Below are 14,749 nucleotides of genomic sequence, written 5' to 3' on the forward strand. Positions count from 1 at the left end.
GTTTTAACACACTGAATACTTCTTCCCCCATTCTTACTTACTCTTCCTTCTTAGTTTGACACCATTCACCCAGTAGAGCTGTAGTGACACCGGTCCTGAAGTCACCCACCGCAAACACTCAAGCCACCAGCGGCCAGAGAGATCTGGCAAATTTCAAGGCAAAAAGTCAAGTCACTTTGCCAATTGACACCTCCCTTGAAGAAGTACAGTACAACCAGTTTTCTCATCTATCTGTACAGCTCTTGTGCCAAAAGACAGCTCTGTTGCTGCAATGCATGAAGTGGTGGCGCAACATGACTACTGCTTAGCATTTTAAGGGAAGACATGTACTTGGTCAGAAACCACCACCTTGATACATCCAAACCCTCACAGATGCAGAAGCAAGTTGAACAAAGACAGCAGCTAAAGTGTTTTTATACAAACTTTCTGCTACAAGAAGAATTTTATTTTTTTTTTTAGAGCAATTCCAACTATTTAAGAGTTCAAGCTTAAATTATCACTGGAATTACCGAAAGATAAGTAAAACGGCAGAACAATAGGACAAAAGGCAAAGTAAGCCAGTATCGCTGTCCCACTTTTGGGGAACGTTAAAAAGCATTACCCTTTGTTTCTGGAATGCTATCTGATCAGAGCTGAAGATTCAAACTAGGGAGTGAGAGAGAACAAGGGGTGGGAGGAACCCTGAAGCATTTATACTTAAATAGGCAAAATTTAATTCTACATTTCAAAGTGGAGACAAGTCCTGACAGACATAAGTTGGGGTTGGTTTTTTTCCTAATACTGCAAGAGGCAGCCCTCACAAAGAATGTGCTGCAACATTACCCTAAAGGTGCAGTTTCATGGTAGGTTAAGTCAATCCCAGCCAGGGCTACCACAGTCCCACATAGATTTTCATCCCATCCCCTGCAGCAATGTCAGCATCCAGCTGGTCCTACAGCCTGCTGAGCACTCCGAGTTGGCTCACCGCCTAAGTGCCCGGCCAAGGCACTCAGTGTAAACTGCTGTTTAAGTACATCTGCCATCAATACCTCCAAAATGCTTGAAATTGTGTCTTTACCTTCCTTTAAAAACACCTGTTTGTGTTACCCTTAATTTTCACAATTTTATTCATCTAAATTATTTGTATTTTACCAGCACCTATGTATTTTGCTATCTCCTAGTATACCCTACCCCTTATTCCAGAATACTCAACTCCCACCGGCAGCTGGGTATCAAAATTGATCATTCTGAGGGCTAGCCCGCAAGCGGTGGTCAGATTTATAGTCTCCGTTTCTACATCAAAAGCTCCTCTGCCAGCAACGGGCTCTACTTTGTGATGAGAACACTTGTCAAGATGGAGGCAGCTAGTAATAATTTTTTTTTTTTTTTTTTTTAAACGGACAGAAAAGAATGGCACCTACTAACAGGAATTTTAGTTGATAGATTATGATTCTGGGAAAGCATGCAATGGCTCCTTCCATCTTAGTCTAAAAGACTAAAAATAATAACCCAAAAGCTATTCTCATGTTTTCTACCCAAGTAGAGGGGTTATCAGTAGTTAGAGTAGACACACTAACATCAAAACAGCTGTTTTGTAACAACTAGCAGTATTTTTTGCTTTGCTTTGAATAATTAACTCTTTGGAGTCCAACCTGCCGGTAGCCTATGCAAAACTGGAATTTACAGAGACGATTATGAGCCGGCGTCTTCCTTTCACTCACCAGTCTACTGGACAAGCACAGCGGCTGTTGCTTCCCAAACCTGTGAGCAACCACCCCTGCTCACCATTGGCAAGAAAAGAAAGAAGCAGTGCTAACTTGTGCTAAAACACAGGGGGGGGGAATGAAAAAGAAGAACAGTAATAACAACACTAAGAACCCTTAGGAAGCCTTTGATCATAGTCTCTTCCAGTAAGGCAGGAAGGAAAAATAAAACTCTAGGCAAGTGAATTCTGTTACACTCAGGCATGGTGAGCTAAGTCATTTGTTTTGCTTTGTCTTCAAAAAGATTTATATATAAATATAGAAATACACATATCTGTGTGTATATATATTTATATAAAAAAAAATACACGCACTCAGAAAAATTACTCAAAGACTGAAAAATAATTGCTCCCAAATTGCTCCTTAAGTATTGGATATTGCGGGAATTTTAACTAGCATGTTATATACACAGTGGGACATTCAACATAATGGACTTTTTAATTTGCTTATGGTTAATCTGGTACCTGAATGACCAAGAACACACCAAAATGTTACATTATTACACATACACAGTCCTGGCTTTATGCAATAATCTCATATTACAAGCCTTTTTTTTTTTTTTTTTTTTCAAATCTGAAAACTGGAATTCTTATTTTCAGAGATTGAATTTATTTTCCTTTTCTTTCAAGAAGGCAACCTACACTTTCCCCAATCCCATACGGGCAACCCACCAACCATATCTTATCTTTAAACAAACTTACAATGCACAAAGTATGGTATTTTCTGTATAACACCAACGTACCTTTAGTAAGTTTATCCATATTCTGAAACATTCATAACTAAATTGAAGTTTAAACAATATTTGATCCAGTCTGAAAAAGTCAGCATTTACATGACCCTCTAACACAGCAAGAGCACTGTACTGTAGCTTAATCCAATTCAACATACTATGGATATGCTCATTAAAACTACGCATTCTTGCTTTATTTTCAGCCAGATGTACTCTTGGGAAGGAACTTTCCTCAAAATCAGGTTGATAAGATAACTAGATTATTTTTTTTTTTACTGCTTACTTACGTAACACGGACTGTAGACTACTCAGTCTATTACCAACTCCACCCAGTAGTTCCCCGATAGCATCAAATTGCAATAATGGCCTTTTACTGTCTCCTTTTATGAGGTTTTCTTGGATTTATTAAAGCAGGCTGTAGTTTATTCAGTGGCACGCAATATACAAAGAGCTCGGGGAACAGATGCTCACCAGACCGTTCTAGGATAACCATCTACTGCGCGGTGCATCCCTTCCAAACTTGTTTTTGCCGCAGAGTGCAAGAATCACAAAAATCTGCCATACTTTGTAAGTCTTACTGTCCTGGTACAGTATGCTTTCAGTCATTTAATAGCCATCTGAAGTACAAAAAATGCAAGTGTTTATAGGACAGTAGTAGGAACTCAGCAGATTCTTAGACCTACACTTCATCCTTCATCTCTCTTAGACCACTCCTCATGTGAAAAATATCTGCGTACAAGCTGCCAGTATTTCACAATTTGGTCAAAAAGCCATTTTCTTCTCATTAGCTGAGGAGTACTGCGTGTCCTTCCTTTTCTTACAATGCTTCTGTCAACGCTCGTGGTTTAAAGCATAGAGTGTGAGGCAATTTCACATGCTGGTTTGGGAACTTAAATTTGCTTATTGCGCCAGCAAACAGCATCCCTCCCAGACAGTTTCTCAGCAGGAGGAACAATGCCAAGGGCAGAAACAGACTGTATCAGAACATGCTTACTACGTTTGCAAACAGGTAATTTGTATACTTCAGTACCACTACCTCTTCTGGAGACACAGCAGATCCGGATGTACCAGAACATGACATGGCCAAAGATGACTTCGCAGGATACTGAGCTACAGCTGTGAATGAGGTAGTAATGAAAGGTTCGGGCAAGGCATTGCATCCCCAAAATAAGATGTTAAGAGAACGCTGCATCCTATTTCTCCAAGCTTTGTCCATACAAGACTGAAAATCAGAACCTTAGCTGTAGACTTGATCACGGGATAAGGATATTTTAGTACACAATAGCAGCACGATGGCCATCATCAACTCCTTTTTCAGTCAAGGATAACCATCTGAATCAAGACTATAAAACCAGTTAACTGAGTTTACAAAATAGGGTAATTCATCCTGAAGCAAGACATGCTTTGCCTCCCGATCCCCTTCCTTTTCCGTCACTAGCAGAAAACAGTTTACAGAACACAGGCTGCCTTATCATGATTTGTGCTATATAGGCTGAAAGGGGGGCTGAGCCTTATGAGTCAGTTCTTGCAACTCTATGCAAAAGCTTCCAGGCCAAAACACATCTTTCAGGCTGCTGGCTTGATTTCATGCCATGGAGGGGGAGGGAAGTCATCAGAAGTCTTCTGCGCTGCCTGAAGCTGCCTGAATACTAATTAAAATTAGACAATGCAAAAAAGAAGCAAGCGTCAAGCAGCAATGAAAAGCCATGGCATAGGAGTAGCAGCAGGTTATTGAGAATGAAATAAATAAAACAGTATGGAGAAGATTCTTGATAAGGGTCCAAACGGGCATATTTCCTGCACGATTCTTCTCTGTAACCACAGAAGCACAAGGAACGATGGCTTCAGGAATATTAATGTAATTGGGTCTTCACTAACACGTTAGTGTCTGGCCACAAACTCAAGGACTAACTGTTACAAGAGAGACAAGAAAAGTTGCACAAACAATATTCATTCTGCCTTATGTCGGGTTGTAAAATGAGTTAGCAAGTTCTTTCGGTGAAACAAAACAGAAAGACAGGTCATTGCCCTGTTGAAAGCTGCACTATAATGCATCCAACAAAAGTTCAGAACAACAATTGTGCGGGCAACCACGAAACCATTACTTCCTAGCTTTCAAGTGCCTGACTCTCACCTAACTAATGTAAATCTCTTTTACATGCTGGAGCTATTTGTGTCTCTTACATCCTGGCTTTGTTTTCAGGACATGTAACAAGAGTGGAAAACAATTTCTATTATCTACAGTGGTAACAGCTTCCTTGCATTCATATTATATGTCAGCAGGGCCTGAACCCTGAACTTTCAGACTACTGCTACAACAGTTAACGGAGATGTCGTTAATTGGCAATGGGTGCAAGATCTGTTATCCAGAAAGGCCATATGACTAGCCCGATTATCTTTTCCCAATGCTGCATGGGGTGAATCAGCTCCCTCGGTTCCCAAGCACTGGGGCAGAGGTACAAGGTGGCCAGAGCTGAGCAGCAACTGAGAGAACCTCGACTGCCTTTTCATTCCAACTCCACAGAATTACCCTTGCCCTCTGAGACAAGGGTATTGGAGAATTAGGGTAAGACTCGTGTTGCAACAGCCTTGGAAACCTTATAGTATTGCAGGTATATTATTTGGAGCCATGACTTGACAACATCACAAGAAACAGCTATGACAATTCTGACATGCAGCCACTAGCAAACAGGAAAGAAAAAAAATAAAGAAACACCCAAGAAAACAAACCCAAACAAAAAGGTAAGCGCTGGAAGTTGTCCATGCTCCAAAAGCTTTCTCAGGACCATTTTCAGCAGGCAGGATGAGGGGGGAAGGTGTACTACTCATACCCTAAGCATCATGCAGTCACCGTAGGAGCGCGCAACAGCAATTCAAATAAAATTTTACAGGAACGTTTATGGATCTGTTAAGCATAAAATCCCAGTTTATTAGCTACTGCATCAGCAACCTTTAAGACTTCAGTATGCCATCCTTAGAACAGGTACAGACAGTAACAGAGGCTTACAGCCCTACTGAGTGAATGCCAGAAATCAGAAGTGAAAGAGCTGCCATTTCAAAATAGTCCAGTGACTTTCTCCTGTTCTGTTGAATGTAAGAAACACTCCATCTCTTAGTGCTAAAAACACAGCTTGTAGAAAACTGTACTTACAAAGGTAACCTCAACAACTGCAAATCCTCCCCTCCTCAGTTTTAAGTATTTACAGCCCAAGTTCCATCTTTTCATGCCCACAAAAGCAGCTGCCCTATTTAAAGCCTGACATTCCAGCTTCCTCCCTCTCTTCGGGGCACCAACAGAACAGCAGTTTCTGCAATGCCGCATTCTTGCACTGACAAATTATGAAAACCCCTGTGCTGAAGAGGATGGCTCTTAATTAGGAAGAGAGAGTTATGCTAGCACACAGTGCTCCTGGGTACAGCCTGGCGTGCTTGAGACAAGAGCTCTGTACCCAGCTAAGCAGGGAGGCTTTACCTCATACAGTGACTGCACTAACCTTTTCAAAGGATGCTTTTCTCACAGCTCCCAGCTCACCTGCCAGAAGAGATCACCGTAGGACGGCCGACGGGCTTCTTCCCTCCCCTCTCCCAATGCTGCTGAATTAAATCAGACTGTTTCAGCATGTATAAATGCGCCCTGGCATAAAGCAGGCTGAAGCCAAATACTAAAACACACCGAGCAGTAGCCTGCTTTTGCGGATTTCTTAGCATGCATGTGTAGGCAGCCTACCATAAACACATACTGCCTTTTACCAATTTATGTTCTTTAATGGAAGTGGGTCACTACTACATAATATATTACACTGCATTTTCAAACAACACTATTTTCCTGTTTCCACATCTCTCTACACTGCTCCCTCCTGAAACTCCTTCAAAAGCAGTCCTTTAAAGTGCCTCCGCCTACATGTTCTTGCCGAGTATTTCCATTAGATGGAAACAACTGATGATCATCAGTGTAGATAGTCCTTAAAAAAACCCCACAACCCTTCTACTTCAATATTTTTAATTCTCTTGCTGCTCATATCTATTGAAAACAAAGTATTTTGTAGCTATTGGAAGTTAAAAAGCTCCAATTTTTTTTTACCCAGATAAGGGTACCAGAAGACCTGGTAAAACACTCCATGGTTATGCAGCCAGTGTTTGTAAGAAGTTCATGCCCTCAGGTACAGGAAGGGAGTTTGCAGGAACAACATTAAAATGTTATTACTTTGATTTGATAATTACTCAGATTTACAGAACTCAATAGAAAGTGGACAGTACCACTGGAAAGTCACACTCCAGTGATAAGTTAAGCAATACATAGTAAGTTATTAACAATGACTACAAACAGTTCATTGTTCTACTACATTTTATCATAGAAGGTATTCACGATAATCTTGTCATAATCTATTTTTCCCCTCCCTCATAACACAGAATCATGGTAAGCTATTTCCCCATCAGTAGAGAATGACACATGTCGCTGTAGTAGAGATAAAAATTTGGTTTACTTGGTGAAATAACCTCTTAAGGAAGAAGACCTGTATTTAGATAGCGGGTTGTGCAGTGTTGGGTTTTTTTAACTGCTAAACTGAAAATATACTGTCAGGAAGCCAGAAGGGTAACCTAATAGCAGCCTGAGTAGAAATTACTTGAGAGATTTTCCAGTTTTCCACTTTGACGGAGGCCTGTGAAATTCTTCAAAACTTCCCAGTTGCCACCCACTTCTGAGCAGGTTTCAAATCACCATTAGTATTTTACACTACAGCACCTTGCTCAAGTTTGCATTCCAAAATGGAAGCCCATTTCGTTTGGGGTCTACCAGTCAGCACTCAGCTTCATGCTCAATAGAAAATAACCCATCAACAACCAGGGGAAAAAAACTTCTGGCGATTCACTGACACAGACTATGGTTCTCTGTCATGTTCACCCATCCAGCAGAAGCCAAATCCAGCAGTTTCAGAAGAGAAGACTCTCTTTTCCAGACAGAAGAGTGTATCTACCCGATATTATCCTGGTATCAGGTTAAATATATCAGGGCTATATTCAAACTTGTCTCGTTATCTTCTATCATAACACATTCCCTGCAACCTTCAGCTCATGAGCACTCAGACTCCATGCTGAAATACCGCTTCCTGGTCACCACTGGTCATTGGAAGACACTTCTGTCTCAGATCCACGATAACTGCCAAGGTTTGCTTTACCCATAAGTAAAACACCCCGCTTGTTTGTGGCCCAAGTACTGGGGTACTAACCTTAATTCAGGCCAGGGTAAGGTAGCATGCAAAGGAAGCAATAACTGATCTATCACTACAGACAAAACAAGCACATATGGAAAAAAAAAAAAAGGTGCAGAAATAATACAAAAAAGATATTACTAATCCACATATACTAACTGGTAACTTTCTGGTTTGAATGTACAAATGGACTTGCTGTCTAGTCCTGACAAAGTGACAGCCTGGGATTCATCAGTCTTGTTTCACTTGTTTCATTTCTGCACTGGTTCTCACCATCTCCTGTACCTGACTGCCTTGTAAACAACCCCTTGTCTCAGGGAGTGGTAAAATTCTCCTTCCCCCATTCTCTGGAGGCTCATTAGACTATTTCAAGCTGATAATGCCTCTTTGATTATAGACCACAAGATGCGTTGAGCTTAGCCACCAAAACCAGGGCAGTCTTGCTGTTGTTCCCACTGCTTACAAGTTTAATCACTAAAACTGACAGAAGACCGGAAAAACTGACAAGGAAGGTTTGCAGTCTCTTAAATAAGTCAAAGCAGTTCATCGGTGTCCAAAAAGCACCAGCACTGCACAAGGCAAATGGCAAAAATGGGAAGAAAGGGCTTTCCCTCTTGGCAGCAATGAGCTATTGTATCAGCTCACGCTGTACGTGAAACCGTACCTTACACTGAACCTCACAATCCGCAGTAATCCTCATCTTGTAACAACCATACGTAGTGCTTAGGTGTCTATATCCCGCATCACATGGTTCTTGCCCCAGAGCAAACATGATAGTAGTTAATCATTGAGAAGAGACAAATCCCCAAGACCTTTCTCCTGTACTTTCACCTACGTAACATACATGCACTTCCTCTCCTTCCCTTCTCCCACAAAAAGCCATTCTAGTCCACGCACAATTCATTGTCTATATACCTTTCCCTTTCTCCATTATTTTTCAACAACTGCCCAACTCCTTTCCCAAATGCCTTATAACCAAAAAAATTGAATGTCGGAAGTGACCCGGCAAGGCCCGTAATTAGAACTAACTTTGCAAGTCATTGGCATTGAGACCTGACTTCTTCCACTGCAACAGCACATAGTAACAAGGGCACTGATGTGGACCTCTTTCTCAAAGATTTTGCTCAGGGCTTGTCACATGAATCTAAGCAACCGGGAAAGTGATAAAGCCTGTGCTGTGAATGGCTAACGCCTGCACTTACCCCTCTTACCCCCTGGCTTTAGGCAGCGACAACACGTTACTGTCCGTACCTCAGGATTTCACAGAAGAATAAGGAGGCCGGCACTCAAAGGAGTCTGGTTCAAGCTTTCTCCTTCTACTGAAGAGTTACCGCTCAGGCTGGATTGCATCTTTCCTAACCTCATCTAAAGGATAGTCACTGAGAAACGTCAGAAAAGTATTTACATTTAGATTTAACTGGCTCCTGCTGAGCTCCTACTAACTCACGAGCTGCTGTTTTGTCTAGCAGTCCCATCATGAGAATTATCGAGTAATGCTAGTATGCAAACACATTGTTCTCTTGGAGCACGTTGCTTAGTCTGTTTTAATGTGAGACACTTCCACAAAATACATAACTTCTTTTGGTAACTTAAATTAATACCCTCCTAGGGAGAAAAAAAAGAAAAAAAACAAACAAAACACAACAAAAAGAGGGTCTCAAGACTCCTCTCATCCTGCATGAAGATTTTTACAGTTCTTTGTACCTAATAAGCCAGGGAAAGGCATTACAGATCAAGCAGATAGAGAAAAAACATGTGACAGACTATCACAGGGAGGTAGGTTGGCTCTAAAAACAGTTTACCCTACTAAGACAAGAAGCAACAGCTTTCCTAGTTTGTGTTATTAAAGTTACTGATAAAGCAAACTGAAGATAAGCAATAGGAAAAACACAACAAACTGAAGGTAAAACAACTGGAGAGTTTCATTTTCTTACTGACTTTTTAAAGGAGCTGAGTTTTAATACAGTGCACAGTCTTAATCCAGCGAACAGAGCAATGCTTCTAGCAATAAACCAGACTAGACGAAGTGTAAGACATGCTAAATTTAGATGCAACCAGTTCCGAGACACTTAGCAACATGAGAAAGATGGGATCAAACATACCACCCTTTAATCATAGATGGAGATAATACGAGGCTTTTCAATAAAACCTTAGATGCTGCAAAAACCTCGCTGTCCCATGAGTAAATAAGCAAGCTTAAATCCTGCGAGTGAAGTAGGTCTGGCGTGGGGACAGACATTCAAAGAGAAAGTTCTAGACAGCACACAGATGCTGTGACAGGACTGTCCATGACCTACCATTCAGATATTTAGGTTGCACTTTCCCAACTGCACCAGTAAGGATGTACTTCCACACCAGTCACACGCATCATTTCACCTGCAGCAAGGCAGCTCCCCCCAACCCTGCCCGACCCTCACCTTGTTGTAGAACTCCTGCTCCCTGGGACCACGAGGTGGTGGCTGCAACTGCTTCAGGACAGTCCCATCTGGATGCTGCAGTATACCTAGAAGATAAGCATTTCCTTCAGGGCTTAGTCTTAAGAGATACAGATTTTATTTTTATTTTTTTCCCCCAGAAATAGCAAATACACGTTAGGGACGGCCTGTTTACTCAGTTGCACTGCTTTCAGTACACGCACAGTAGAATCTAAATTGGCAGCTCCTATACAAACCCCTTAGCAGAAGGTTGCTTGCATTCCTCTTTTTCTAGCCATCAGATGATTTGCTGGGTCTAATCCTGCTCAAGGCCAACACAGCACTGGGATTTGACATTAAAAGTTCCACCCAAAAAAAACATCCATTCAACTCTGGAAGATTACATAGACACTCCCTTTTTAAATAACTGATAAATCGTTTTTGCAACAATGCCAAGAAGTTAAAGCAGTCAGTACCAACTTTGATGCATTTCTCACTAACTGAAATAGAAATACATGCCCTGTGAACTTATTTCTATAGTAGGGGCACAGAAAGAGCACTTCTGTATTACTAGAAGTAGCACCCTATATCACTCCATGCTAATCAGGTGCTACTATTTGTATCACCCATAATCATAACACAATACAGAATTTCACCTCAGCCAGGTAACCACCAAAAAAACCCCAAAATATCCTCCCAATGCAGCCTTAATGACTCTCCAGCCAGCAAGATTGCTGAGCAGCTGCATAGGAAACGCAACTGAATATCTGAGGGTACTCAAGAGGTGGATATGGGCAAAAATGGCGAAAAGTAACTGCATCCCTGTGAAACGCATTCTAAATTTCAAGATCATCAGTTGCAAGGGAAAAAGAATAACCCACTTCTGGAAAAGAAATTTTCTCCTAGGATTTATTCATAGCTTTGCAGATGGTAATTTATTTTGTTTAGAAGTGAAGCAAAAATGTTAACTGTATCCAAAATAGGTTCCATCTTCAGATTACCACTTGAGGAAACAGGGTAAAACAAGCCAGGAGCTTTGTGTCCCAAAAAGAGTTTGCAGTTGTAACAGCAATTGTGCTTCCACCTTTTAGAAAGCATTATCTCTGAAGGGGCTCTGTTGTGCAGTCTTGGAAACTAAACAAAATCTTTAGAGCCCAAGATATTTACTTTAAAACAACCACCAGACTTAAAAAAGTTGTTTCATTAGTTGGCTGTGCCAATGAACAAAGAGGGGGTTTAAAAATTTGCGTAAAACAGCTCTCAAGTCAAGTTTCTTGCTGAAAGCTGGATTTTGTATGCTTTCCAGAACTAGAAAAATATTGCCACACAGCAATGCCTAGACTACCACAAGATCTGCAAGACACAACAACTTATTGCACACACACAACACACTCACAGAACACCCCCCCACACACACCCCTTTTACATGTGCTGGAAACAACTTAGCAAAATGCACAAAGTAGCTGAACAGCACGTGTTTTGAATGTGTATTGCCAATCACAACATTAAAAAAAAAGGTTTTTGTAACACATACTCCTCAAAATCTGCATGTTGGCTTTGATGATAAGACAAGAACACAATCCACAAGGTAGAAAAACCAGGCAAATATTCCAGGAAGTAGAACCCATACACTATTGGATGGATACGCATTACTTGAAGAGTTTAATATAATTTGATGTTGTCTAAAGCTCCCTCATTCTCTGGATTTCTTGACAGACCAGAACACTTCAGTGACTGAGGCAGGCCTGGAAACCAAAGACTCATGTTTCAACTCTCACCACGAAGATGAAAACTCCACAACTTTCCCTCTGACCTACAACAACCAGAGATACCATCACCTGCAGATCATACTAACATATGGACGTTGGTCATGGTTTTGTTCTAGGGTTCCTGGGGTTTTTCAGCACCGATAGGGAGTAGTATTGTTTTAATGTATGACATATAACATTTCTGAAGAAGCAGCAGAACTACACCAAAATTAAAATTCTGAAATCTCTCACCAACATTTCCCTGTGGCTCTGCATGCAAAGCTTGCTAGCATTCTGAAACTCAAACCTACGGCACAAATAACCAATACAAATGTATGCACTCTTCTAAAAAAAAATTATCACATCCAATCCGTATGCTTCACTGAGCTATAGACAAAACCTGTTCTGCACAAACATGCTGAATATTTACTTTAGAAGAGATCCTCTGTCCTCTGAGGGTATCTAATAAGGACTGAGCTGTATGTATGTGCCACCTTAACCTTTGCATCAGGAAAACAGCAGCCAGAGTTAGAAGTTTTGTGATTTGCATGACTGAGCACGTCACACCGAAAGCGAATGGCTCCTTCAGCTACAGGATCCCACCAATGGCTTGGGGACCTCCAGCACTTTGGGTACAGGCACCAAACCACAGCCAGGTGTGGGAGGTTCTACAAGGTGGCGTATCCCATCAGCTCCTGCCTCTCTCCACCTGCCCGTGGAATTAAGCCACAAACCAAGGTGGTTACCTTACTTATTACACAGGATTTACACTGTCCTGGGGGGATGCACTACTGAACACAGCATTTGCCAAAAGGTCAGTCGTAATGCCCAGAAGCCGAGGGTGTACATGTGCATGCAGGGGCACTGCTAGAGCTCTTTCTTTGCAAGGTGGTAACAGTCACAGGGAGCACTGGGAAAACAGACAGGTTATTCAGGAGGGAGGGAACCCTACGGCAAAGAAATTTTAAGGCGTACTTTAACCAGAAAAATAAAATAGTTAAAAAATACTTTAGATACCTTCACGTCCTCTGCACGTTTGTATGCGGGGACAGAAGCACAGGGGACAGCGGTGACAGGCAGGAGGAAGCTGGGCAGAACAAGGAAGGCTCTGAGCTTGAATCAGTAAACAGCTTAGATATTAACACTAGCCGGGTACAACCTTCAAGGTACATTTCCCATGTTGTATGCATAGCAACAGAGGTATCCTGACCAAAAAAGCATACTGGTTTTATGGATTTAGGCTTTTAAAATGCTAAAGGTTCAACAAGACAGGAAAAGGCAGAATGGAAAACAGCAGGAAGGGTGACTACTGTAGGAAAAGGCAGAAAAGGCAATGGAGAAGGTAGAAGAAAGACTAGTCTCCTCACACATGCTTAATTAAAGTTCTCGCAGATTCTGGCATACAGATTGTCTGTGATATTCCTTACCAGTGCTATTAGCAACTACATATATCCAAACATCTGGCCACTAGCTTCACAACAAAGACACCACAGGGAGCAGCACTGCAGAATTACACATGCCCCTGTATCTTTAGCATCTCAGCTGTCTGCACTCCTACATACAACATCTGTAAAGAAATAAAACTAGAAGATTCAGTTACAAAAATGAGAGCTGCAAGTGCCAGAGCAGCTTTGGTCTTCACTTAAATGTAGAACCCAGTTTCTAAGATGAGATCATCAACCCTGGTGGTAACTCTGCAGGAAAATCTTGGTCTTGCTCATGAGATGTCGTGGAGCTAGCTTTACCTAAACTATTTAAGCTGCACCCACAATATGGATGGTTTATCACCCACGTTGTCTTGATCCAACTGCAATAAAATTGATGTGCCAAAGGTGAGGCTCTCCCTGAAGTGAGCCTTTTTCGCCTCATCCCACCCTGCATTGTGATATACGAACAACGAGGCAGACGTACAGCTCCAAGGATCCAACGCACCTCCCTCGACATTTTATTGCACCGGTTGCAGCAGGAGCAAGGGACGAGAATGACTTTGCTGTGGAGATTATCAGCAGCAAGACATGCCACAGACGCAGGCCATAGATAAGACAAACTCACAGTGCCATTAGGGCTGTAATTCCACTCACTGACGGCTGAAGGGGTTATGAAGTTCAGCCCTTGGCCTGTTCGGCAGAGGCAGCTCCTGCCGACAGGGTTCAAAGGCAACGTGACAGCAGGTACTCATTATAGCTACTCTCAAAGGGCACGCTGAGACCTGAATGGAAATATACCTTACATTTGGCTCAGAGGCAGGAGTTACACCAAACGTGGCGTCCTGGGAGGGGGAGAAATGCCATTTATCAGCGTTAAGTTGGCCGCTCGCTCTGGCGCTAACCACTGCCTACGTTAAAAGGCACCTTCATCAGAAGGGCCAACACCTCGCTCCTCAGCCTGGGATTAAAACAGAAGTTTAAAGCTAGTGGAGGCATGTTTCAAAAACGCTGTATCCCCATTTTATTTGTATTAGCAGACTGCTTACGCATCGTTGATTCAGACTTACTCTTACCGTCAAATAAACAAGCGACTGAGAGGTTACCCCAGGTGGGTAAAACACTCACTAATGTTTTGCTGCAGGATTTGCCAGCCATAGGTTTGGGGGTTACCTTCAGATAAAGTTTCAACATACGCTCTGAGGGTACCGTCAGGCCCTTACCCAAATTCCTGCTTTTTTAACAGCTGCCGGTTAAAATGAAGCTGGACTGCAGTAGCCCTTTGGCTAAATTAGAAGCGTCCGTTAACTGTCCCGTCCCCACCGAGCAGCGGTGACACCTCACGGGGGGTGAGCTCCGCCAGCCCCTCCACCGGGGGGACACCGGGCCCCTCCGCCCCGAGGAGACCACCAGACCCCACCACCGACCCGACCGGCACTGGGAGGGGTGTGAGAGGGGAGGGGCGGGGGGGGGAGCGGGTG

The 14,749-nt window shown here is 42.3% G+C and overlaps 1 protein-coding gene across 1 annotated transcript in view; it reads right to left on the reverse strand.

The window, feature by feature from the left end:
- The window catches only part of IPMK (inositol polyphosphate multikinase), a 41,728-nt gene extending 27,407 nt beyond the window's left edge, over positions 1 to 14,321 (reverse strand). The window contains exons 1-2 of the mRNA XM_009885641.1: positions 14,318 to 14,321; positions 10,100 to 10,185 (exon numbers count right to left, since the gene is read on the reverse strand). Coding sequence (XP_009883943.1) covers positions 10,100 to 10,185; positions 14,318 to 14,321 — 90 coding nt within the window. The remainder of the gene's footprint in view (positions 1 to 10,099; positions 10,186 to 14,317) is intronic.
- Positions 14,322 to 14,749: the final 428 nt, after the last annotated feature.

The sequence above is a fragment of the Charadrius vociferus genome, unplaced genomic scaffold (assembly GCF_000708025.1).
Source record: "Charadrius vociferus isolate BGI_N301 unplaced genomic scaffold, ASM70802v2 scaffold335, whole genome shotgun sequence".
Taxonomy (NCBI): domain Eukaryota; kingdom Metazoa; phylum Chordata; class Aves; order Charadriiformes; family Charadriidae; genus Charadrius; species Charadrius vociferus.